This window comes from Castor canadensis, chromosome 10 (genome assembly GCF_047511655.1).
Source record: "Castor canadensis chromosome 10, mCasCan1.hap1v2, whole genome shotgun sequence".
Taxonomy (NCBI): domain Eukaryota; kingdom Metazoa; phylum Chordata; class Mammalia; order Rodentia; family Castoridae; genus Castor; species Castor canadensis.
The window spans coordinates 36,127,533-36,153,325 of NC_133395.1; the positions used below are offsets into that span (position 1 = coordinate 36,127,533).

The window sequence follows — 25,793 nt, forward strand, 5'->3', positions numbered from 1 at the left end:
TGTGTGCTAATACTCTGGAGCGGGAAGAAGCGAACCTCGGGGTGAGGTTTTGTTGTGTGACAGATCTCCTGCGTTGACTCGGGTTTTGCCGGAGGAGTTCTGCGGCTGTCGGGGTTCTAGGCCGCGAGGCAAGATGCTCAAGTCCAAGACGTTCTTAAAGAAGACCCGCGCGGGCGGCGTGATGAAGATCGTGCGCGAGCATTACCTGCGGGATGACATAGGCTGCGGGGCGCCCGGGTGCGCGGCGTGTGGCCGGGCGCACGGTGGGCCGGCTCTGGAGCCGCAGCCCCAGGACCCCGCGAGCAGCCTCTGGCCGCGGCCGCACTACCTGATGCCGGACACCAACGTGTTACTGCACCAGGTTCGTGAGTGAAACGCCAGAATGCGGCCCGGCGGGGACCAGGCATGATAGGGAAACTGAGGTCGGGGAGAGGCGGCTCCTGGGCAGCATCACATCCTGAGGGGACGCAAGCCTCGAGGGGATCCACGCTTCCTGGTTCCCAGGCTCATGTTCTTTTTCTTTTTTCTTTTTTACGCTGTTTTTTTTTTTTTTGGTTTTGTTCTTACTGTTTTTGGAATCTTACTGTTAGACACTTTTTCTAACTCCTGGTGTCTCTTCTACCTTAGATTATAAATGCCTGGAAGCTGGGGACCTGGGCTTCTGTGTCCTCCAGATTGCGACCCACAGGCATCTTGAAAGTGCCTACGAACAAAACGTATGTGGGCCACGTATCTCTTTATTAATACCCGTAATTCTACCAAGCTACCCATCCCGCCCCCCTCGCTGTGGTACTGGGATTTGGACTCGGGGCTTAGCTCTTGTAAAGCAGGTGCTCCACCATTTGAGCTATGACTCCAGACCATTTTGCTCTTGTTATTTTGGAGCTGAGGGTGTCACGAACTGTTTCCTCGGACTGGCCTGGAATCTCAGTCCTCCCCATCTCAGCCTCCCAAGCAGTGAGGATTACAGGAGTGAGCCACCTGTCCTGCCTTCTAGGAAGTTTTGAGATTGGTCTGTGTAGGGGTGCTCTTCTGCAGTGGGCCTGAAGGGTTGGGTGATTTTCATCACTTTTACTACAGCATAATAACTGAGTAATGTGTGGTCAGTGTTTTTAAACCGTGCCAAGATTGAATGTTTGACAGAAACAATCTATAAATTAATATAGGAAAAACTTATTTTTTTTTTTTTAAGATTGATGTTCTTGAGGACCCTGCCATCAGGAATGTTATTGTGCTACAAACAGTCCTCCAAGAAGTGCGAAACCGGAGTGCCCCCATATATAAACGAATCCGGGATGTGACCAGCAACCAGGACAAGCATTTCTATACATTCACTAATGAGCACCACAGGTAAGATAAAAATGAGGTGGTGTCACAGGACCATAGAATAGCTGAATTCCAGAGGAGTCCTGGGAGTAATTTGTGACTTTGTCATACATGAACACTAGTGGCATATGCTGTTTCCTTCTCACACACCTGTAAAGATAAGTGGATCTCATTTTCATGGTCACATGGGCAGTGGTGAAGTCAGGCCTGGAACCAAGGGCTCCTGGCTCTTAGGCTGTAATAGTTTCTTTTTATTTCCCAAGTACTCATTTTAAGTTGGTTTTACAGGAATTTATGAATAAAGTCTTGGAAGATGAGATTGTGTAGAACTATATGACGTGAATAATCAACATATAGTAATAAAAGATGAATTTATGAAGAAGAGATTAAAAATACAAAGCTTATTTATTCTCAGTGGGATTTAAAAACTTAAACAAATACCTCATAAACAATTACAATGAAACTTTGGTTTAAAAACAGAATTCTTAGGTTTCAGGTTCAAGGTCTTTGCATGAACTTAACTGTGTGATCTTAGAAATATAAAATTGCCTACTTATGGTTATTAAGTATGTATTGATGGCTGTCTGTGATACTTTTAGGAGGCTTAACATTGACATTATTGAGTTTGAACTGGGTAGTGTTTTATTGTGGGAAGCCTGTCTTAAATTTGTAGGATGTTTAGCAGCTTCCCCAGCCTCTGCCCACTAGGTGCCAGTAACAGTCCCCATGCTACCACCACTACTGGCTACTAACAACTCAAAATGTCTCCAGGTGTTGTCAAGTATCTCCTGAGTGGACAAATTTAACCCCCAACTGAGAGCTGGGGATTCAACTACAGATTCTGATACTGAAATCCCATCAGATTATGCAAATATAAAAAATCTTATTGCTCTGATTTCTCTTCTTTATTCTTACATTCCCCAAATTAAGTACTGATGTTATAAAGCACAAAAGTAATGGACTCATAGACTTCTTATTCCTTATACTTTCTTCATATTCAGAAATAGACTAGGTTTTTTTGATTGTGTTCTTCAGATTCCTAATCAGGGTTTAGCAATTTCATCAGCTCAAATTCAAGTAGGCCTTCCCCATACCCTGATTGTTGGTATGGCACTTAGGATACTAGGCAAATCTCATCTAAGAACTCAGGGCCTTGCACTTACTGGGTGGGTGCTCTACTGCTTGAGCCACACCTCCAGCCCTCATTTAAGATTTTGTTACTTACTCATGTTAAAACTAAATTCAGATTTATGAGCGTGTATTTCCCTGATAAGTTTGAAGTGTTAGCAGTTACAGTTAATGGTGGGAAATAAAATGCTATAAACTTTTAATGTAAAATCCTAAATTCTAAAACTGAATCTATTATTAATCTATTAAACTAGATATAATCTATTAAACTAGATAGAAGTAAACAATCAAATTTTATAAACTAGATGAATTTTGTTGTGCTTTAATTTGGTTGTGAAGAACAGATTTAACAAAATCAGTATGTGCTTACATATTTGAAAGTCATGCAGCCATGAAGAAGAACGAAATGTTATCATTCGCTGGTAAATGGATGGAGTTGGAGAACATCATTCTGAGTGAGGTTAGCCTGGCTCAAAAGACCAAAAATCGTATGTTCTCCCTCATATGTGGACATTAGATCAAGGGCAAACACAACAAGGGGATTGGACTATGAGCACATGATAAAAGCGAGAGCACACAAGGGAGGGGTGAGGATAGGTAAGACACCTAAAAAACTAGCTAGCATTTGTTGCCCTTAACGCAGAGAAACTAAAGCAGATACCTTAAAGCAACTGAGGCCAATAGGAAAAGGGGACCAGGAACTAGAGAAAAGGTTAGATCAAAAAGAATTAACCTAGAAGATAACACCCACACACAGGAAATCAATGTGAGTCAATGCCCTGTATAGCTATCCTTATCTCAACCAGCAAAACCCCTTGTTCCTTCCTATTATTGCTTATACTCTCTCTACAACAAAATTAGAGATAAGGGCAAAATAGTTTCTGCTGGGTATTGAGGGGGGGAGCGGGAGGGGGCGGAGTGGGTGGTAAGGGAGGGGGTGGGGGCAGGGGGGAGAAATGAACCAAGCCTTGTATGCACATATGAATAATAAAAGAAAAATGAAAAAAAAAAACAAAACAAAACAAAATAAATGGTTGTTTAGCTGAATTAAAAAAAAAAAAAAACAAAATCAGTATGTGCTTACATATTTGAAAGTTCACAGTGGAAAGACTTTATTGTGTACCATGTAAAATTTGCATGAATTATGTATTGATTGACCATGGAATCACATGATCATGAATCATCTAATTAAACTATTTGTAGCATTTATGAATTGCTGTTAATCTAGTTAGGGGCTAGCGGAGTGGCTCAGGTAATAAATTGCCTGACTAGCAAGCATGAGGCCTCAAGTTCAGACCCCAGTACTATAAACAACAACAACAAACAAACAAAAAACCCAAAAGTACAATTTGAATGAAGTCTCATTACTAGGTCTGCAAAGGTTTATTAGTTCGTGCCAGCAAACTGTTATTTAATGTACCAACCTAAAGTATAAATTCTTCAGTTTTTCTTTTCACGAAGCAAAATTATATGACTTTTTATTGTCCCATTAATAACATAATTTTCTTTTCTCCCAAGCAAATTGTTGTCTTAAGAACTTAATCTGTAAGGATTCTGTTTACTTTTTCTCTCAGTGTAAATCTGTACATTCAAGTGAAATAGATACATGGTTGACTTTTTAGTTTAATGGTTGTCTAGCATTTATGTCCCAAGATTTTTATGTATTCTTGCTTGTGTTGATTTTTCATTTTTTTCCTTTTCTTTACATTTTAGGGAAACCTACGTAGAGCAAGAACAGGGAGAAAATGCTAATGACAGGAATGATAGAGCTATTCGAGTAGCAGCAAAATGGTACAATGAACATTTGAAGAAAATGTCAGCAGAAAACCAGCTGCAGGTTATCTTTATAACAAACGACAGGAAAAACAAAGAGAAAGCTGTAGAAGAAGGAATACCAGCTTTCACATGTAGGTCTAAAAGGAGGTGTTTCTTCATGTACATAGAGAAACTGTAATCAGGCCTGTGATAAGATGTTTACTTGACTACTTCTTATTTTCATGATACTATGTAAATTTTTTTGTAAAAATTTTTGTGTTTTATAATTCTTCTGAGTTTTTAAACTAAATAAGTTGTACTCAGTGCTTATTAATTTTTCCCTTATTATTTTCACTTAACAATGAAAACTCAGCTGTGCTGAACCCACTACTTCTTAGGGATGACCACTTCAACAAATTTGTTTTTGCTTTCATGTTGTTAAAAATAATTGATAGATGTACTGTTACAAGCAAGATTATCTGTGTTATTTCATATCTAAGGAAACTAAAACACTATATTAATATGTTTCCTTATTTTTCAGGTGAAGAATATGTAAAGAGCCTGACTGCTAACCCTGAACTCATAGATCGTCTTGCTTGTTTATCTGAAGAAGGGGTATGTTTCATTTTGTTCTACTTTTAAAGCATGAAAAATCTTAAAATAGTCACTCTGGGATATGAGGCTTATATTCCCCAGGAAGCTGGAATAGTAATAGGAGTTGGATTACAAACAAGAGTGACTATAACAGGCTTATTGAAGTGCATTCCTAAATGAATTGACTTTCTAAAATAGAGTTTGAAACAGGGCAGCTATATTTGTTTGAAAAAATAAATGAAATCCACCACTGATATATGAATATGTAGTAGTTTATGAAATAAATGTCAGGCAATGCTGCCAGCATAAAGCCCAAAGAATGTGATAAGGGAGTCATCAGAAAAGGTAGAACAGAAGGGGAGGAGCTAGAAAATGAGGAACTAGAATTTGTTTTGTTTGTCAGTGATTTTTCAAATGTCTTACAAAGATCTCCCTAAAGGGCTGTTATAAAGAGAAGGTAGCAGATAGAATTTTGAGCTCCCTACCTTACATGATTGGCTAAGAGAAATAAAAGGTACAGGAGAGCCTGGGTGGGGCAGCAGGGAACAACAACCAGACATGGTATTTATTTGTAAAAACCACTTTAATGTCAGTATGAAAGACAATGCATTGTGTCATTGGCAAGATTAGAGACAGAAAAATGAGTGAAGGAGTTACAGAGCATTAATAAAATTCCTATCTCAGTTCCTGGTACATAGTTATGGTAAACGTAAATGGCAGCTATTGTGGAAAGAACATTAGGTAATAGGACATTATACATACATCCAGTCTTTACAGCATCTCTCCCATCCCTGCTTCTCTTAACCAGCTACTTTATAACGCTAAAAGGAAGTGAGAAGATAAAGGCTGGACTTGGTTTTTGGAATACAGATTTAGACTAGCCCTTGTCTAATGTGTAACCACTAGCTGCATGTGACTGTTTAAATGTAATTCATATTTACAAATTCAGTTTATCAGTTGTATTATCCATCTTGCAGCTGCTCAAGAGAAACTTGTGACTAGTAGCTACTATGTTGGATATCACAAAAAGAATATTCTCTTTGCCACCTAAAGTAGTTTTGGATAGCCCTGGCCTAGCGGAAACACTGTGCTATAGTTTCTTAAATCCATAGAGTTGTATATTCCATAATGTGGATTTTTTTTTAATTGCCTGGTACTAATGATAGTTGTACATTGAATGAACAGATTTCCTAACTGCATCTTTTGCTTTATTTGTAGAATGAAATAGAAAGTGGGAAAATAATATTTTCAGAGCATCTTCCCTTAAGTAAGCTACAACAAGGCATAAAATCTGGTTCATACCTTCAAGGAACATTTAGAGCCAGCAGGGAGAATTACTTAGAAGCTACAGTGTGGGTTCATGGAGACACTGAAGAAAATAAAGAGGCAAGTGTGTAAATTCCTTATACACTAAAATACCTCATGTTCATTATCTTCATTAGTAAATATTTAATATTTTGTATGAGAATTTAAATTTGCCTTATCTTCACAGTTTGAAGAAAGTCATAAATACTATTAGAATTAACCACTTTTTTTTAAGGAAATTCATATTGAAAAAAAAATTTCTGTTCTTATTTTTTTGAGAATAAATATCTAGTTCATCAAACACCATGAGATACTCCTATTTTATGTATTATGACTAGTTATGATAATGCTGTTTGCATAACATAGAGGGCTTTACACACTTTATAATAATTTAGTAACTTTTTTGAGGGCTCACTATTTGCCAGTTGCTCTACTAACTCTGCACTCTGTATGCAGCATTCATTTAGTCTTTGACTCCACCTATCAAAGTATTATATTTTTCACTTTTATCTACCAAGATCTTGAGATTTAGAGAGTGTAAATAATTTTCCAAGTTGCTTGATGCCATCCCAAGTTATAGTGGAGCCATGAACACAACCTATATTTTCTGATCTATATGTTTTCTGCTTTAAAAATTTAAAGGTATGGAACAAAGGAACACTTTAGAAAAGGAAAATATAAAGAAAAGTAGAAATATTTGAGTATACATAAACTTGTGTTAGCTAACCTTCCCATTATTGCCATTCAAAATACTCAAACACATGCCATTTGTTGTTTTAAGTAGATAATCTTACAAGGACTTAAACATTTAAACCGAGCCATTCATGAAGACATTGTGGCTGTAGAGCTTCTCCCCAGGAGTCAGTGGGTAGCACCATCTTCTGTGGTTTTACATGATGAAGGTCAAAATGAAGATGATGTGGACAGAGAAGAGGAGAGAGAGCACCTGGTATGAAACCAAGCAGGCAGGCTTTATTTTTTTTGTCATTTTAACTGTACTAAACATTTCAGCTTTGGAGAAAGTTAAGTTTCATTGTTTTCAGATTAATTGAACGAAATTTTAGTTCTGTAGGTTTAATACATATCATACACATAGTTGATTTTTGTTCTAAGTATATAACTTGTTTTAAGGTCTTGATATACTAAAATAAATGGATTTAAATACAAAAAAATTCAATTCAATTCTGAAACTGGAAACTGTGGCATTCAAATTTGTTATCTGAATTAATGAGTCAATACAGATTTAAAATTTCTGAAATGCTACAATTTCCTAAGCGTAATGTGCTTCTGGACTTTCTTTGTTTTGGGACATGTTTCTCTATAAGCATATTCCGTATGAAGAGAATGGTTTTAGTTCCTTTGAGCTAAGTCTATTTGAAATCGCTTATTTGTTCTGCTGTTTTGTAATTATGAGAATAGTTGGAATGCATACATTTGTACTGCTTTCTTTCCATCCATTATATTCAGTTAGCTGAAGTCTTAGGATGACATGATTTTTGTAGCATCCAGGCCTTTGCAGGATGTTAGAGATAAAATACTGTAAGATCTATTTCTAATAATAGACATTCTTTTTTTAAAATCTATTAGTAGATATTAGATAGATTGATAGTAGACATACAGATAGATGATAATCTTTGAAGGTTTTTTTTTTGACGGTACAGGAGTTTGAACTCAGGGCCTCACACGAGGTAGGCAGGTGCTCTACCAATTGAACCATTCCACCAGCTCTTTTTTGTGCCTAGGCTGGCTTCAAACCGAGATCCTCCTGATCTCTGCTTCCTAAGTATCTAGGATTATAAGCATGAGCCACCAGCACCTGGCTTTATTTGAGTTTTTATTTTAGATAAAGAAGAACCTTCAAAGATATATCTTAGGGCCTCATGCTTGCTTGGCAGATACACACCCACCTTCTGCTTTCCCCCTACTTTTTTTTCTTTAGTTATATTTTGGGCAGGGGCTCATGCTTTTTGCCTGGTTCTGGCCTCAGTTGGGATTGCTGGCATGTGCCACCATACCTAGTGATAACATCTTTTTAAAAAATGAATTAGTAAAGGTTCAAAGTGGGCTAATCACCATAGCTACATAGCTTAGCTAATTGAATTTAAACTAATTGAGTAAAAGCTAAGTCTTCTAATTCATAGACTGGTGTGAGATAGTCAATAAATAAATCCTTACATTAAAACAGAAAGAGTGAGTTCTCACATTCAGTTATACTTGTGGTTTTTTTGAGTGTCCATTTTTTTAGTGTTTTACTTTCATGGAACAGTTTCAGTGGTTTGGATTGGCATGTTCTTGTCTAGAATTTTGAGAATAAAGATTCCAAGTTTATGTCATAATTACTACCTGAATGTATTAGTGCCCATGTACATATTCTAATTTGAAGGGAACTTGCTTCATTATATTTAAGGAAAATAACTGAAAATAATTAATTTTTATATCTCAGCTCAAGACTGCTGTAAATGAAAAAATGTTAAAGCCTACAGGTAGAGTTGTAGGAATAATAAAAAGGAATTGGAGACCATATTGTGGAATGCTTTCCAAGTCTGACATTAAGGAGGTGAGTAAAGAGTATATTACTATTAATAAAAAATGATAAACATTAACTAGAACTTGCAGCCCTATTCCGAGATTGTGTGTGTGTATGTGTATAAAATCATTTTCCCTGGGTTGAGGTATAGCTCAGTGGTAGAGTACTTGTCAAGCATGCCCAATAAATAAACAAAAAAACTTATTTCTTAATTTTCTCTAGTCAAGAAGACATCTCTTTACACCTGCTGATAGGAGAATCCCACGAATTCGGATAGAAACCAGGCAGGCTTCTACATTAGAAGGACGGAGGATTATCGTTGCTATTGATGGTTGGCCCAGAAATTCCAGATATCCAAATGTAAGCTTAAAGTATTAATTTTATCTTAGGATATTAATGAACAACTTTGAATAACAGCGTTACTTTTAATAAACATAAAATTCTTTTTATAGGGTTTGTACAGAAACTTAGGGATATTTCAGTTATTGATAAGTAATATATCCAATATTAAAGTAATTTCATGAACTTTCAATATAAATCATTGCTTTTACTCAAACTGCCAAACAACTGCAAAAAAAAAAGTCATCATTCTGGTAGTGTGGTTCAAATGTTATTGCACTTTCCTAACAAACACAAGGCCTGAATTCAAACCCCAGTACCACAAAAATCAATCAAAAAGTTTTGTCACTTTCAGCTTTTAAATTACCAATGTGTCATTTAAAAAAATTAGCTGTAAACTATGCCTTTCTAATAATACCTTTTGGTTTCAGGGACACTTTGTAAAAAACTTAGGTGATGTTGGAGAGAAAGAGACTGAAACAGAAGTTCTGTTATTGGAGCATGATGTTCCTCATGAGCCTTTTTCACAGGCTGTGCTTAGCTTCCTGCCAAAGATGCCCTGGAGCATTACTGAGAAGGTAACTTCCTTAAAAAGCGTTTGTACTACTTTATAAATGATCACATCCTAACTATTTTTAATTTCTATGTGTGTTCTTAAGTATGTGGAAACCATGGTCACTCCTTCCTTAGTTAGTTACAGCACTGTTAGGTATTACCAAGACATTTGCTCTTGTACAGAAAATAAGTCTTCTGTGTAGCAATGCTAGTGCATAGCAAAAGCAGCGAAGCCACTGCTCACAGATTATGTGTGCTTGTTATCGAGTTAAAGCTAAGTTATTTCTATAGAGCTATTATGGATTTCCTAGGAGTGGTGTTACAGTTGCATTAGTGAGATAATTTTGCATTTCTTTTTAATGTGGTTAATTTTAGGACATGAAAAACCGAGAAGACCTGAGGCATCTGTGTGTGTGTAGTGTGGACCCTCCAGGATGTACTGATATAGATGATGCTCTGCATTGTAGAGAACTCAGTAATGGAAATTTGGAGGTATTCCTATTGTCATGACAGTCTTACTGAAATATAATTCTGTGCTTGAGTTCATTTTGTTCTTTTCCTTTTTTTGGCAGTACTGCAATTGAAGTCAGGGCACCATGCTTCCTAGGCAGGCACTCGGCCACTTGAGTCCCACATCCAGCCCTTTTAGCTCTAGGTTATTCTTAAGATAGGGTTTCACTCTTTCGCTCAGACTAGCTGTGAATCACAATCATCTTATCTGTGTCTCCCATGTAACTTAGAAAACAGGTACATGCCACCAAATCCCAACTTACTTGTTGAGATGGGGTCTTGCTAACTTTTTGTTTGGGCCCAAACCTCCATCCTCCTGATCTTCACCTCCTGAGTAGCTGGGATTACAGCTATGAGCCACTGCACCTGGCCTTGAGTTTATTTTCTTTTGACCTAGGTCAGCATTTGTGAATTAACCATACAAAGTTAGAGCTGCAAAAACTAATGATGTGTCAGAGTTGAAATGGTAGATGTGACTGAGTCCCTTTTCAATTTAGCTACATTACTTGTCATTTAAACTCCATCAGTATATAAAAGAAAAGGATTGACACCCTTTTATTTTTACCTTTTTAAGGTTGGTGTTCATATTGCTGATGTTAGCCATTTTATTAGGCCAGGAAATGCCTTGGATCAAGAATCAGCCAGAAGAGGAACAACTGTGTATCTCTGTGAAAAGGTAAATGTGTTGATTTTATAAGAATGAGCTTTTTTGGATTTTTGCTTGTTTGTTGTAGTTTGTTTTGGGGTTTTTTTAGTTTAGTTTTGTTTTGTTTGAGGCAGGGTCTTGCTATGTAGCCTTGATTAGCCTTGAACTCCTGATTCTCCTGGCTCAACCTCCCAAGTGGTAGAATTACAGGTGTGTGCCACCAGGCTTGGCATTTTGGATTTTTGAGCAGTCACATTTTGAAATAGTATGTGATTTAGCTAACAGAAGTACATGGAATAAGGTGTCCTAAATCCTGAAAATATCATAAATTTTTTGTCATTTACTAGCCCTAATAACTTGCAGGTATAGTTGATATAAATTGTTGCATAGCATTAAACTTACACAGAATGATAGAAATAATGAGTAGATTACTCTGTTACAGGTTCAGTCAAAGTGTTACATGTAGTTTTCTCCGTAGAATTTCTCTCTTCCCCCCGCTCTTCTTCTCTCTCTTTCACTTACTTTCTTTCTCTGTATTTTTTTAAAATATATTTTTTATTAGGATATATTCATTATATACAGCGTGGGGGGGAGTTTGTAGTAACAATTCTGATTAGTCTTATATTGTACATTATTTACATTTTCCCCATCATTTCTCCCCATCTCTGTTTTTTAAAACACCATGTAGTTTGTTAAGCTTTGGAGAAAGGTTCAATCGCACCGTTGATAGGGCTTGTTTCAGTTAGCAAGTGTCAGCTGACACACATTGGAGATTTCAGATATTCAGAGGACAGCTAGGGGGTTAGTTTAGAGGACTTAAATAAACCTTGATTCACTTGCATGAAGTTCAGTTTCTTTCATTCGTTGCCTTCTGTAACAATTTTAAATAAGTCATTGTGTGTAAACAGACTTTTAGTTGACATTTTCTTAGTTCTCTTAATCAAAAAGACCAGAGCACTCTTTTTTTTTTCCTTCTTGTTCACTTAATGCTATTTGAGAATAGAACCTAAAAGACATGGGTATAGCTAAGTAATTTGAGATGCTATTATTGTTTTTTACAGAGGATTGACATGGTTCCAGAGTTGCTTAGCTCTAACTTATGTTCCTTAAGATGTAATGTTGACAGGTATTTATGCATGTTTTTTTCATAAGATTGTTGTATTAGGTATATTAATTGATTCTCATAAATAAATACAGGATCTTTTCCCTTGTAGGTTGGCATTTTCATGTATTTGGGAAATGGATCACAATGCTGAAATCTTAAAAACGAGATTTACCAAAAGTGTCATTAACTCAAAGGTTAGTTTCATGGTTCATCTGCAATGTTTAAAATCTTTGATACTTTTAACAGTTATCTAGAATCCTTTTTGTAAAAGTTAGACTAATATAGTTAAAATTTTCTCTAGTGTTACAGCAAGATCTAGTTTTTTTCTAGAATTAAGAGTTTGCTTAATTGTTGATATAACTCAAAAATTAGTTCATATGGCAGTTGCGCTGTGTTCAGAAACTTGCAAGACAAATAGATGGCCTTGTGCCCTAACTGAAAAACCCCAGGGACTGAAGTTGTTCTGACTTTTAGAAATGTGGGAGCATTAAGATGGGCACGTTGTCTTCTTGTTCATACTTTCTCGTGGAGACGCTGTGGTAAATCGTTGTTGGATTCCAGAGCAGCTAGCCTGAGACCGTGCTCAGGAACAGTGGAGCCACATTATCTGCACCACCTCAGCTAGGAAGCGTGCTTTGAGATGTACTGACCCGAGAGCACGCTCGCTATGTCAGCTCTCAGTGCCTGTTCATTAAAAGGAAAACACTTGTGTGGAAAAAGAATGCACTTCTTGAAGATTCTCTTATATTCCCCTCTTTTTTTGTCCTAAACAATCCTCCAGTTTGCCAAACCCCTTTTCTTGTCATGATGTATCATTTTCCAAACTTACCTGTTTTTCTTTGATTTAGCATATTTCTTTCTGTTCTGATAACTAGTTATTGGGAAGAAGAAAGCAGCGTTAGACTGATAAACAGTGATATGTGAATTATTTAAGCCTTCATACATTTGTACTTTTAGGCTACAGTTGTGTGAAAAAAATTTACTGAACATATAAAACATTCTTTAGAAATAAAGCCCTTACCCCTTAGTAGATGCATTGGTTCTCCCAGATATCTGACGTGACCTACATATCTAACTAACTCTCTTTCACTTTTTATGAAGCCTTTTTTTTTTCTTCTTCAAATAAGCTGAAATGCTAGTTTTCCATCAGGAAAGAAATAGGAACAGAAGCAGCTATTTGTATATGTGAATTCCTTTTTGATTATGATTTATCCCATTTTTAGATACTTAACTTTGAGTATTTAGTGGATTTTGTCCAAGATATGTCTAGACTCTTCTTTACTGTTTGCCAGTGAGGAGAGGACTGATGATCCTCTGGAAAGGATTTAAAAGTTCATACTGTTTTTTTAAGGATGCTACCATTTTGCTTTGTTTTAATGTAAGTTTGCTTATTTCGTATCATTCCTCAGGTAAGTAAATGAACCAGGAATCAGCGATGTGAAATATATAGCTGTGAATTTTTCTTGCTATTGGTTTTAGGCTTCCCCCCGCAAAAAAGGATTTTCATGTACTGGAAATATGAGATATAGTGTGGTAAAATAGTAAATAATAAAGAGAGAAAATAATATGACTTAAATGTGGTAAATCTGTTTTTATCATTTATAAAAATTATATTAACATAAAGTTTCTTTCTTAGGCTTCTCTTACGTATGCTGAAGCTCAGATGAGAATTGATTCAGCAACTATGAATGATGATATTACCACTAGTCTCCGTGGACTAAATAAACTAGCTAAAATCCTGAAAAAAGGAAGAATTGAAAAAGGGTGTGTTTCACAGATATCTACTAGATATATCTTAGTTCATTTATTATGGTGTTTACATAACTTTTGGCTACTTTGGAGTGTTTTCTTATGGATAGTGATGAATAGAGACTTAAGTAGAGAGCCTGTGAGCTATCTTTCAGATATTTGCAGCTTATGCTGGATTGACGTTTGTTCAGGAACTGTGCTCCAAAATATTGTCTTTGAGTAAGAGATCTTGAAAAAGTTCCAGGAAGACAAACATTGCTTAAGACTTCTATTGAGTGTTTCTAATTTTAATTAGAAATGGTTTCTAGATTGAACATTGTGGAAAGTATTTTTATTAGCATATATTGTACAGGGGAATTTCATTGTGACATTTCCATATATGCTTACAATGTACCATGGTTAGGGAGCATAGGTTTTTAGACATTTAAATAAATGTCAGGGAAGCCCTCCTTACACTTGGAAGTTAGAAGACATTATAGAGATTGGTTAACCCCAACTCCTCCCTTCTTAAAAATGATTCAAAGTTACATGGAGGCAGTCTTCCCAAAGACCTGACAGCTAGTGACAGATTAGGTGTTTTAGCAGTTACATCATGGCATCTGCCTAACTTCAAAAGGTGTAAGATAAGAAGTATTAGCCTGAGCTTTTTGCAGTTAAAGTTGCTTGATTCTTGAAGCACAGCTATCAGTGGACACCTAGCACATGAGGCTTTCAGATGGTGGTCTCTGGGTTCTCATGCCTACCCACCACAGCGCCACGTGTAGTTACTAGCAGTGATTCTGTGGCAGTGCAAACTGTATGTCTGCACTATTTTCATAAAACATGCCTATTTAGTCTTAGCAGCCACATCTCCAGTGCTCAATAATGGCTAATGACCATATTTGGATAGTGCTGTGTAGAACAGTTTCATCAATGAAGAAAGTCCACCGAACAGTGTTGCTCCAGGTGCTTGTGCTAAGCCATTTTGATTTCTTCTCACACTTCAGTTTTCTGAGTTTTTCATACATTTTCTCCCCTCTCACAGTACTGGGGTTTTGAACTTAGGGCCCATCCCTCCAACCCTTTTTTGTGTTAGGTTATTTTTCAGGTAAGGTCTTGCTTTTTTACTTGGGCCAACTTTGGACCATGATCCTTCTACTTATGTCTCCTGTGTAGCGAGGATTGCAGGTGTGTACCACCACACCCAGCTTGAATTACAGGCATGCATCACCACACCTGGGTAATTGGATTTTTTTCTGTCTGACATGAATCATCACATTATGCAATGTATTTTTTTTTTTTTTACAGGCTTCTACTATACTAGGCTTCAGAAGAAAATTTGTATAAAGATAATTTTTAGAAGGTTTGTTTTAAAACCCAAGTAGGGTGTGGGGTGTAGCATGAGGGTATATGCTTACCATACATGAGGCCCTGAATTCCCATCCCCATCAACACAAAAAATGATAATTAAAGCAAAGCAAATTCTATGCAAATTGAAGCTATATTTATTTTGGCAGTTTTAATATCAAAGTTTGTATTTGTAACATAACTTTTTAAAAATGGAAATGATATTTTTCTAGTTCTAGAAACTTCCTATGTTTTTTTCTAAGCAGTCATCTAGAATAAAAGGTGTTGTGAATCTTCTCAGTCTTTCTTAGCAAGAACTGAGAAAACATTGCCTTCACTTTATACTGTTGGATAAAAATAACATTTTTAAGTGTTGTATGAAGAGCAAATGATTGAAATGTGATTAGGATGTCTTGCTTTTTAGGTCAAGATATATCAATAAAAACATAATAGATCTGATGTAGAGCCTTGTAAGTACTACCTGGCTAAAAATAGGTATTTGTCCAAATTCCCTTTCTGTTACCCGTCCTAGGAGCAGCCCTTCTACTAGAGTTGAGGAATCAAGGAAGAGGACTTAGAATCTCATTTAATTTGCCCCATCTCACTTTATTTCCTCTTTTTTTTTTTTTTAACATCTCCATGATTGTGTAAGGTTGCCCAACCTCATTAAAGTTCTTGGTGACATATGTAGATAGCCTTATGAAAATTTGCTTTTTCAAAGAAGAACTTGTCAGCTCAAGAGAACTTGTCAATTAAGTGAAAAGCTTGTAAAGCTTCAGAGCACAGTACATTTTCTGTCACACGGCACTCAGACCTTAACAGCCATCAGTCCTTTCAGTGGGTGCCATTTATCAGCCTGCCGTTTGTTGGTAGAACCTTTGTAGAATATACTTTGATCTATGCAACTTAGGCTCCTGCATTGTCCCCACCTCAGTACATTGTTTGTGATAAGAAGTAAAATTCTGCCAGTCACTTTATTTATGAAAATGATTGCAAATTTATATAGTCTGGTAAAAATTTGTAGTTTAAGTACAAAAGAACCCTCAGAAGCACAGGTTCTCTGATTTTGTTGTGTTGCTACTGTTTTCTCTGTTAAAGTGATAAGCTATTTATAAAAAGTAGAGCTAAAACCTTAGCAGATGGTCATAAAACCTTCAGAAGAACAACTCTTATTCACTTAATATAGTGATTTTCTATTTTATTTTGTAAATGTTGTTATTGTTATATATTAGTTGTACAGGGGGATTTGTTGTGCTATTTCTGTATATATGTACAGTGTACCCTGGTTTGGCTCATCCCCTTCTTTCTCTTCTCCCTTCCCCTTCTTAAAATGACTTTGACAGTTTCAATGTTCCATATTCATGCATGTGTTCAAAATACATAGACCATATTCACCCTCCTTTATCCTCTTCATTTATCCTCTCCCCCCATTAGCACTGTCCACTTAATATGACCTGTTTTATGTTCCTGTTCTTTATTAAGTGTTCATTGTTCAGTGGGGTTTGGCCTTGGCATTTTACCTGTAAATATATTGCATGTTAATCAGTCTCACTCCCTCTATTACTCTTCCTTACCCTTTCCCCCTGCCCTGTATCATTGAAGAGTTTTCAGTGTGTTTTGTTTTGTCTTATTCTTACACACATGTAATGTATTTCAATATTCACTTCTTTAACATTCTCTTTCCCTCCTCCCCTAGTCTCCTCTGATAGTCCCACTTTGGAAACATGTTCTCTCTGTATATGTATATATGATAATGCTTGTGTTTGGTTCTTTCGCATGTGAGAGAAAACATTCCACCTTTGTCTTTCTGCATGTGGCTTTCTTCACCTAACATGATGTTCTTCATCTCTATCCATTCACCTGTAATGACAAAATTGCATTCTTCTTCATGACTGAATAATATTCCAAAATAGTTCACATTTTGTTAATCTACTCAAAAGTTGTAGGGCATCTGGGTTGTTTCCATAGCTTGGCTGTTGTGAATACTGCAATAAGCATGGGTATGCAAGTATCCTTGCCATCATCTGACTTACATACCTTCTTATATATACCCTGGAGTGGTATTGCTGGGTTGAATGGTAGTTCTATTTTTATTTTACTTTTAAAAAATGTTTGGTGGTACTGGGGTTTGAACTCAAGGCCTCATGGTAGCTAGGCAGGTGCTGTATTACTTGAACTACTCCACTAACCCTGTTTTGTGTTGGGTATTTTTGAGATAGGTTCTCACAAACCATTTGCCCCAGCTGGCTAGAACTGTGATCCTTCTGATCTCAGCCTCCTGATTAGCTAAGATTACAAGCATGAGCTCCCGGTGCCCAGTTCTTATTTTTAGGTTTTTGAGGAGCCTCCAAATTGTTTTCCGTGGTGGGTGTACTAATTTACATTCCCATAATAGCATATGAGAGCTCCCTTTTTCCCATATCCTCACCAACATTTGTTTTTGTTTGTGTCCTTGATGGTAGCCATTCTAACAGGAGTGAGGTGGAATCTTAATGTTGTTTTGATTTGCATTTCCTTTATGGCCAGGGATAGTGAGCATTTCTTCATGTGTTTTTGTAGCCATTTGGACTTCTTCCTTTGAAAAATTTATGTCCAATTCTTTGCCCATTTCTTCATTGGGCCATTGATTCTTTGGGAGTTTAGTTCCTGTAAATTCTGGTTAATTAGTCCCTTGTCAGATGTATAGCTGGCAAAGGTTTTCCCCATTCTGTGGGTTCATTTTCTATTTTTTAAAAAAATTTCCTGTTATTGCCTCATTTGATTAATTTACCTTTTTAATTTTTATTCAGGGCTTTGACTCTTTCTTCTCCAGAAGTTCGATTCCACATGGACAGTGAAACTCATGATCCTATAGATCTGCAGACTAAGGAACTGAGGTATATGCAGTAGTTTTGATGAGCAGTGGATAAGATTTTGGTTTTAAATTTAGTGCATAGTATGTTAAAACCAAAACATTTATATCCAAAATACCTGTTTCTATTAGAGTTGTGATTTCTATGGATTTTTCCTGGCTTATCAGGTATTTAGAAAAGCAAGTATGATCTCACTTGTTTTTCTTATACAACACTTGAAAAGTATGACCATGGGTTTGAAGCCAAAAACTCTAGGTTTGGATACCACATCTGCTGCTACTGCTCATAAAACTTGCAGTAAATTCTTCCACTTCACTCTGAGTTTCACTTTCTGTCTGTAAAATATGAATGATAATTCTACCTAACCCCTAGAGCATTGTGATGAGGAAGGATTTGGATGTTAGCTGTTGATGCTGTTATATTACTGGTTTGTAAAGATTTAGGAAACAAGGATGTTTTTAGTTAACTCAGAGTTAATGCTTCTTCTCATGCCTCTTATATGAGGAAATTCTGAAATTAATCACACATGTATGTTTACTTTTACAATAGATGACCAAGGGTTGAAAATAAGAATGTATTTAGATTTTTTATATAGTACTAGTTCTTCAGAGATTCAAAATGTTCTTAGGGAAAAAGATTTGTACACATGTCTGTTGTTAGTAAATTAAACAAATACTAAAACTTCTTTGGGGGAAAGTTGCCAAAAGTAAAACCAAAGTAGAATATCAATATTTCTTCTTGCTAAGCAAAAGAAGAACTACATTCCTTTTTTTTGGCCATACTCATGCACTGTACCACCTGAGCCAACACCCAGCCCTCTTTTACTTTGGTTATTTTTCAGTACGGACTCACATTTTTGCCTGGGGCTAGCCTTGGACTACAGTCCTCCTTCCTCAGCTTCCTGCCTAGCTGGAAGCACAAGTGTGCACCACCACACCCAGCTTATGATTGGAAGTCTTCTTAATATTTCAAGTTAATATATTTTAGCAATCTTGTCAAGAAGTTAGGTGTTATTAAAAATGGAAACATGAATGAGATTAATAATGCATGTTTACTGACATGGGAGAAAAAAGCACTATATACATAGAATTCAGATTATTTATTAAATTAAGCTTAGAGTTTTATGTGGCATAACTATCTAGTATGAAAGCAATTTCAGATTGGTTAAGAGTTCTGAAGTCTGTGGGAATTCAAATTCTGATACTACTAACAACTCTGGTATTTAGCAAGAGATGTCACACATGCCGTTCTCATCAGTGAAACAGGCGCGTGAGTGTGTGCATGTGCTTATGTACACTTACAGCACAATGCTGGTCCATAATAAGCATCCACATTGCTATGTAAATGTCTTCCCTTCATTGTAGTGATTTATTGGTGAAAGTTTGGATTTTCTTTGTAATCAAAATCATTTGACTTAAGTAGATTTTAGTTCTACTTAAGCCTTATTTTGATGGCTTATAGTTAAAAATCTTTTTGGACCCAGTAAGAGGAGGTGAAAATGTTTGTTTTAGACTTTGTATATTAATAAAATTAGTAAAGCTTTTATTTTTCTTAAGTCTCTAGCATATAAAATTTACTCACTATGAGAAATAAGAGATTCTTAGCATAATAACTGAGAAGTGACTGCACCACAGTTATTAAAAGTACACATGTGCACACACAGTTTAAAGAGGAAATGCTTCCATTATATCATTGGGAGAAAAGGTAACTTGTGAATAAATGTACTGATAGAAATCCCAGTTTCTCTTTCCTTGCTTAATGCTCTTTTTCATTGGCAGAGAAACAAATTCCATGGTGGAAGAATTTATGTTACTTGCTAATATCTCCGTTGCAAAAAAAATTCATGAAGAATTTTCTGAACATGCTCTGCTTCGAAAACATCCTGCTCCGCCTTCATCAAATTATGAAATTCTTGTTAAGGCAGCTAAGTCCAAAGTAAGGTTCTGTAATTTGAAAAATCGTATGTATGTGTATGTATTGGGATCTACCCACTACACCCTAGAATTTATATTCATATGTATTTTCATAAAAGTTTTGTTGTGTGTCGATGTAAAAATATGCCAGTAGTTCTTTTGACAAAAGAAAGTATATCTATTTGGAGTATGGTCTTCTCTTCCTGTATATTCACTTTGTATCTACTTAATGAAGATCACTGTGGTCTTCAAGGAGCACTTAGTGCTAAAGCCCGAAGTTCTAGACTTAAGTTATTTGCAGTATCCTGGGCATAAAAAGCTCTTCCATATCTCTGTCCCTTATACCTGGCTGCTACGAACCATTAGATTTACAAATAATTTGTTTTGTTTCTCTTTATCTAACTCAGCTTAGCCTTTGTTTTTGTTTTTTTAATCATGTCCCTAAAAAAAAGAGGCTATATATATAGCATATGTGGAAAAGAGGAAAAATAGGTGGGACACAGTTTTGTCAGCCATGGATACCCCTGCGTCTGGTTAGTAGTACTTTAGGTGTATTTACTTTTGGGGTGACTCTAGCTTTACATTGGTTTTGATTAGATCATGGTGAGGCATCATCTTTCCTGTTGGGAGGAGAGCTAGGAAGGAGCAGCACTGGCTCTCAGAACACTGTTGTAATGGGATGGTGTTGCTTTCTGATTTTGTCCCAGGCTTTTATTGTACATTTACCCCTACCATGTCCATCAGAACTAAACCAGCTTCTCTGCTCCATGGGTTATTAATAAGTTGTTTACATTGTCTTAATTTTTCCTAAGACCTGGTTAAAGGAAGGAGGATTTAAATATTTTGATTCATCTCCCTAAGGTAGAATAAAGTCACTAATTTTGATGCATCAGAGCCTTGTTGTTTCTGGCCTTTACTTCTAATTTGAATAGAAGGAAAATATCTGCAGAGACAAATGCAGACATGCTGAAAAGTATCAGTATCTGCTTTATTTCCTTCACCCCCACAGAGATTAGCAAGCATTAATTAGACTTTGAAATACCAGTACTATTACCATAATTCTTATTCCCCTTGGACCATGTTCAGTTTTAATACTTCAGTACCTTTAAATGTATTCAGGAAATTTTAAGCTTTATTGTTGCACAATGTGATCATTACTTATTTTATAGTTATTTTTAGTCATCCTAGCTAAAAGATAAAAAGCATGAGCCCAGATTTTCTGGTTAAAAGAAACACTATGTTCATACTATTTAGTTATATTTTGAAGACTATTTCTGATGTAAAAATGTTTCGTATGATGCTTTTCTCCTTCCTTTTATTCACAGAATTTGGAAATTAAGACTGATACAGCCAAGTCTTTGGCTGATTCCTTGGACAGAGCTGAATGTCCTGCTTTCCCATATCTAAACACTCTGTTAAGAATATTAGCCACTCGCTGTATGATGCAAGCTGTATACTTCTGTTCTGGAATGGATAATGATTTTCATCACTATGGCTTAGCATCACCAATATACACACATTTCACTTCTCCCATCCGAAGGTATTTTTTTTCTTATAAAATTAGATAGAAAACAGTTATGAGTTAAAAAGAAATACATTTTAATACTAATTCTCATTTCTCCTTTATGTGTCTAGATATGCAGACATAATTGTTCATCGGCTGTTGGCTGTGGCTATTGGGGCAGACTGTACTTATCCTGAACTGACAGACAAACACAAGCTTGCAGATATATGTAAAAATCTCAATTTCCGGCACAAAATGTCTCAGTATGCTCAGCGTGCCTCAGTAGCTTTTCATACTCAGGTATTTGCCTCCTATCAGCAATGCTATGAGAAAGGAGGTTTTAAAATTAATTTCAAAATTATTTTTGTGAATCAAAGTATTTTTAGACAATTTTAATAAGACTATGTTATTTTACAGTTATTTTTCAAAAGCAAAGGAATAGTAAGTGAAGAGGCCTATATTCTGTTTGTAAGAAAGAATGCTATTGTGGTGTTAATTCCAAAGTACGGTTTAGAAGGTACAGTGTTCTTTGAAGAAAAAGACAAACCAAAGCCACAGCTTATTTATAATGATGAGGTACAGTATTTTTAACGTTTCATTTCTTGGTGAGGGAGGTGCTTTTTCTTTAACAGTTTGCAAATGGTAAAGTGTCAAGATTACTTTCTGTACCCTTATTTATCCTAAATCTCTAAATACATGCCAGAAAATCCATAGTTATGCAAAGTAAAGCTATGGTTTTACTCACAGAATTTCTTACTTCATTGTATTTTTCTACATACAAATGTTTCCCATGGTTTATTTCTTTCATAGCATGTGAAGTTTCAACCTAGGTGGGCAGATAGAAATAAATGGCTGCTTATAGCTCAGGGAAGGTTTGTTTTTCGTTTTTATTTGCAGTATCTTGTTTGACACACTCCATACTTCCCTAAATAGTAGAATTATACCTGAGAGACTAAATAGCTGTCTATGCCTAGGTACTTTGTGTTCTACTAGATCAACAGCTCACTAAATTAGTGGGGTGAGAATTCTGAGATTAATGAATATTCACTGGGCCCATCATAATTAAATAGGTCATGTCTATGTGACACAGCTAGGTTGGTGGATTGTTATATTGGCTACCTACATGCTTAATATTAGAGGAATTGTTTATCAAAACTTCTAATTTACTATGAAAGATAACTATAAATTAGAACACAACTTTGAATGTAAGAAGCAACTAAGAATAATTTTTTTCTTTAAGACACCTTCACTTGAAATAGAAGGTACGGTGTTCCATGTGTTTGATAAAGTTAAAGTGAAAATTATGTTAGATTCATCTAATCTTCAGCATCAGAAAATCCGAATGGCACTGGTAGAACCACAGGTGAGACCAAGCTTATTAATTTCCGTATTGCGATGGAACAAACAGTACATATTTTGTGTGTGTGAGAGAGATCTGGTTATTTCCAATAAATGTTAGAATCCTATAAATAGTGTGAAGTCTAAATATTTGCATAGCAACTCATATTTTCTCATTGATTTCCATATGTCATTGGATCCTAGACATCTGGGATTCTTTCAAGAACTCTTTCAAGAGTTCTTTTGCCCCACCCTTTTCTTAGGAGTTTTGTAAACTGCACTTTGAAGATCAAGTGCTTCATTTAAGATACTGATTTTTAACTTTTGTCCTCCCCTAACACACCTAAGACCTCTGATGCACTCTATCAGCTCCACTAGGGTAAATGAAACCTCAGGAAGGACTGTGTTACAGTTAAATACAGTGCCCCAGTGATTAGCTTCTCACCGAGACCTTATCTACCATTTACATTTCCAAACCAGTATACTTTGAGCATAAAACATGTATACTTTGTGTGTAAAACCCTTATAAACTCCCAACCCCTACATCCTTTGAAAATTGGAAGTAGCATGTGAAAGGTGAAGATGAGGGTGAGATTTCTTAATGTATTGTATGCTTTTAATCACCTTATTTTTCCCCATTTGCATTACTTTAGATATCAGGAGTAAGCATTCCTACTGACATTTCCAACGTGGATCTTAATGAACCAGGGAGAAAGAAGAGGAAGTTTGAAAAGTAGCTACATTCAACAAAAAACTTCAAAGACTGATTTCCTTAAAAAACAAATGCAAAAAAAACCTTGAGAATACTTCTAAACCTAAGTGTGTGAATTGTGTGTTACCTATAAGTTTGAGAAATGTGCATTTTTATTTAACTTTTGATTTGTATCTTAAACTACTTTGATTGAACAGAACTATTTATGCAGAAAAATTCAGTTGAATATCACCTAAATGGTGACAGGATAGCAACTTCAGGGATCTGTAAAGATCATTTAAATGGACACTTATCTGCTCATTGAAGAGCAGATTAATTTTGGATTAAGTACTTTTTAAAATATTGGTAGGAAAAAAAAAACCCTTAGAACATTTTTAGAAGCAAAGAACAATCCTTTTTAAAGCTTAAGCTGTCAGTATTTGTTATATAATCACCTTTGCCATTTTCATTTAGCTAGCTTACATTTTAAGTGTTCCCTTACTGTATTAAAAAGCCTCTTGTATTTAACTACTGGTCTATGAACAGCTGTAAATGTTTGGGAATTGGTAGGAAAACAAGAAATAATTCTATTTTGACTTTACTGGGAAAATAGCATTTTGGGTTGTTTTGTTTTTTTTCCTTTTTCTATAAAAATGTGTTACTCTAGGTAGTAAGTATGGTCATCATCCTTGACCTTCAGCTCCAATATCTTCCCAAATTAAGGCATTAGAGCTCAAAGAAAGACTAAAGGTGGTACTTTATATGTCTATCAGGTTGCTTATAAAATACAGATAATGGCTTTTAAATTGCAATTGTATCAGTTTATGTAGGGAATGGGGAATTGTCTTAAGAACTTATTGAAAGAAACAAATTAAAATAAATCCTGTTATTTGGCATGTGAAATTAACCACTTCCCTTGCTAACCACAAATTAATGATTACATTGGGGAAAGGGCTACCTTAAAATATTGTACTTTGCTTATTCAGTTTCTGAAGCACTTTGGAAGAGTTTGCAGTACAACTGGCAAGTAAGTCTGCAGGCATATAAGTTGTTATAATTACAATATGTGCCTGCAGTCATGTAGACATTCATTATTGTTGAATGATTTTTCCAATTACTGTTACATCAGGCAGAACTTGATTCAATTCAGCGAAGACAGCCTTCTCTGGTCCAAGTAAAATGGGTCAGTGACTAACACTAGAGCAAGAAGCAAACCTTTTCTGTAAAGGTCAGAACATTTTAGACTTGTTCACTGTAACTTCAGCTGTAGCACTGAACTCTGTGCAAATTAGTGCATAAACGGCCATAACTGTGGGTAAGCAGGCATGGTTGTATTCCAACAAAATCCTATTTATAGACATGGTAATAATTTTATGTGTCAAATTATTACTTGATTTGCCTCTAGCAACCACTGAAAAATTATCTACAGGCCATAGTTAACCTTCATTATAAGTAAAGGGAAACTTCTTGATAAAGCAAGATTGACTAATCTTATACCTATTAACCTTCCCAGTTTGCTTTCTTGTGCCTTGGTTATGAGTAAGGCCCAAATTGAGGCATTAGTCTCAGCTAAACTCTTAAACATGATCAGAACTGTGTCATATCCCCCTTATAAGGCCTCTTCTTTGGTAGAGTGCTTAGTTTCTAGTGCCAGTTATTATGCTAAGCAACTTCCATGCTTTGCATCTGCAGATTCAAAATACTGAGAAAAAAAAGTTGCACCTGTGCTTAACATGTATAGCCTTCTTCCCCGCCCCATATTCTCCAAATGATACGATGTAACAGCATTTACATAGATAGCATTTACATAGTATCAGATGTATAAGTAATCTAGATGTGATTTGAAATGTATGGGAGGGCATGTGTGGGTTATGAGGAACATGAACAGCTATGGATTTTCAAATCCATGGAAGGTCCTGGAAGCAGTCCTTGTGGAACTGAGGCAAGACTGTAATGCAATTAAAACTGAAAAAGCCTTTTTGGGACTCTGCCCATTTAATAAAAAATTTACCTTTATGCCTAGATCAAGTAGTGATAGGATTTGAATCTAGTTATAATTACTACCTTGTTCTTTTTTTTTTTCTTGGCACTACTGGGGTTTGGACTCAGGGCCTCAAACTTGCTAGGCAGGCACTCTACAACTTGAGTCATTCCATCAGCCCTCTTTTGTGTTGAGTATTTTCAACATAGGGTCTTGTATGGTTTTGAACCATAGTCCTGATCTCTGCCTCTTGAGAGTAGCTAGGATTACAGGCATGAGCCACCAGCACCCGGCCTTACATTTCTTAATGCTATTAAAACAATAGCCAGGGAAGTTCTTACTGCTAGAACCTAGAAATCCTATGCATGAAGACTACTCATCTTCCCAATGCAGTATCTTTAAAAATGGACCAGATGGCTAATGGCATTCATGGTTAGTGTGTGGGCAAAGGGGATGAATAAAGGACAGGAGAAGGAACCTTTTGTGAAGTTAGTAATAAGCTTATAAGGTATGGAGTATCACATAGAATAAGGAAATGACACAATGACAACACATATTTTTATTTCCTGAGGCTACTTATGAATTATTCTTTTTCATGAGACAGTTTAAGGATTAGGAGATAGAAAAATATATTCTCCAAAGATATTTC

The 25,793-nt window shown here is 36.0% G+C and overlaps 1 protein-coding gene across 3 annotated transcripts; it reads left to right on the plus strand.

The window, feature by feature from the left end:
- On the plus strand, positions 1–25,642 carry Dis3 (DIS3 homolog, exosome endoribonuclease and 3'-5' exoribonuclease). 3 transcript variants are annotated; one of them, XM_074043237.1, is made up of 22 exons: positions 233–361; positions 628–716; positions 1,193–1,350; positions 4,168–4,361; positions 4,751–4,824; positions 6,022–6,189; positions 6,893–7,057; positions 8,552–8,665; positions 8,858–8,995; positions 9,406–9,552; positions 9,905–10,021; positions 10,614–10,715; positions 11,747–11,811; positions 11,900–11,984; positions 13,427–13,554; positions 17,655–17,741; positions 19,496–19,652; positions 20,956–21,170; positions 21,266–21,434; positions 21,552–21,710; positions 22,375–22,497; positions 23,126–25,642. In XM_074043237.1, the coding sequence occupies exons 4-22, from the start codon at positions 4,268–4,270 to the stop codon at positions 23,207–23,209; spliced, it is 2,391 nt and encodes a 796-aa protein (XP_073899338.1). In that variant the 5' UTR covers positions 233–361; positions 628–716; positions 1,193–1,350; positions 4,168–4,267; the 3' UTR covers positions 23,210–25,642. The 3 variants fall into 3 exon arrangements, with proteins under 3 accessions (XP_020033736.2, XP_020033734.2, XP_073899338.1); XM_020178147.2 differs by lacking the exon at positions 1,193–1,350 and having other exon boundaries at positions 1–361; XM_020178145.2 differs by lacking the exon at positions 628–716 and having other exon boundaries at positions 1–361.
- Positions 25,643–25,793: the final 151 nt, after the last annotated feature.

Bases quoted from the DNA above. Each gene is read 5' to 3' on its own strand.
- Dis3 (XM_020178145.2), top strand. From the start codon at position 134: ATGCTCAAGTCCAAGACGTTCTTAAAGAAGACCCGCGCGGGCGGCGTG. The intron at 1,351-4,167 runs GTAAGATAAAAA...TTTACATTTTAG, and splicing joins TTCACTAATGAGCACCACAG to GGAAACCTACGTAGAGCAAG. The intron at 9,553-9,904 runs GTAACTTCCTTA...GGTTAATTTTAG, and splicing joins CCTGGAGCATTACTGAGAAG to GACATGAAAAACCGAGAAGA.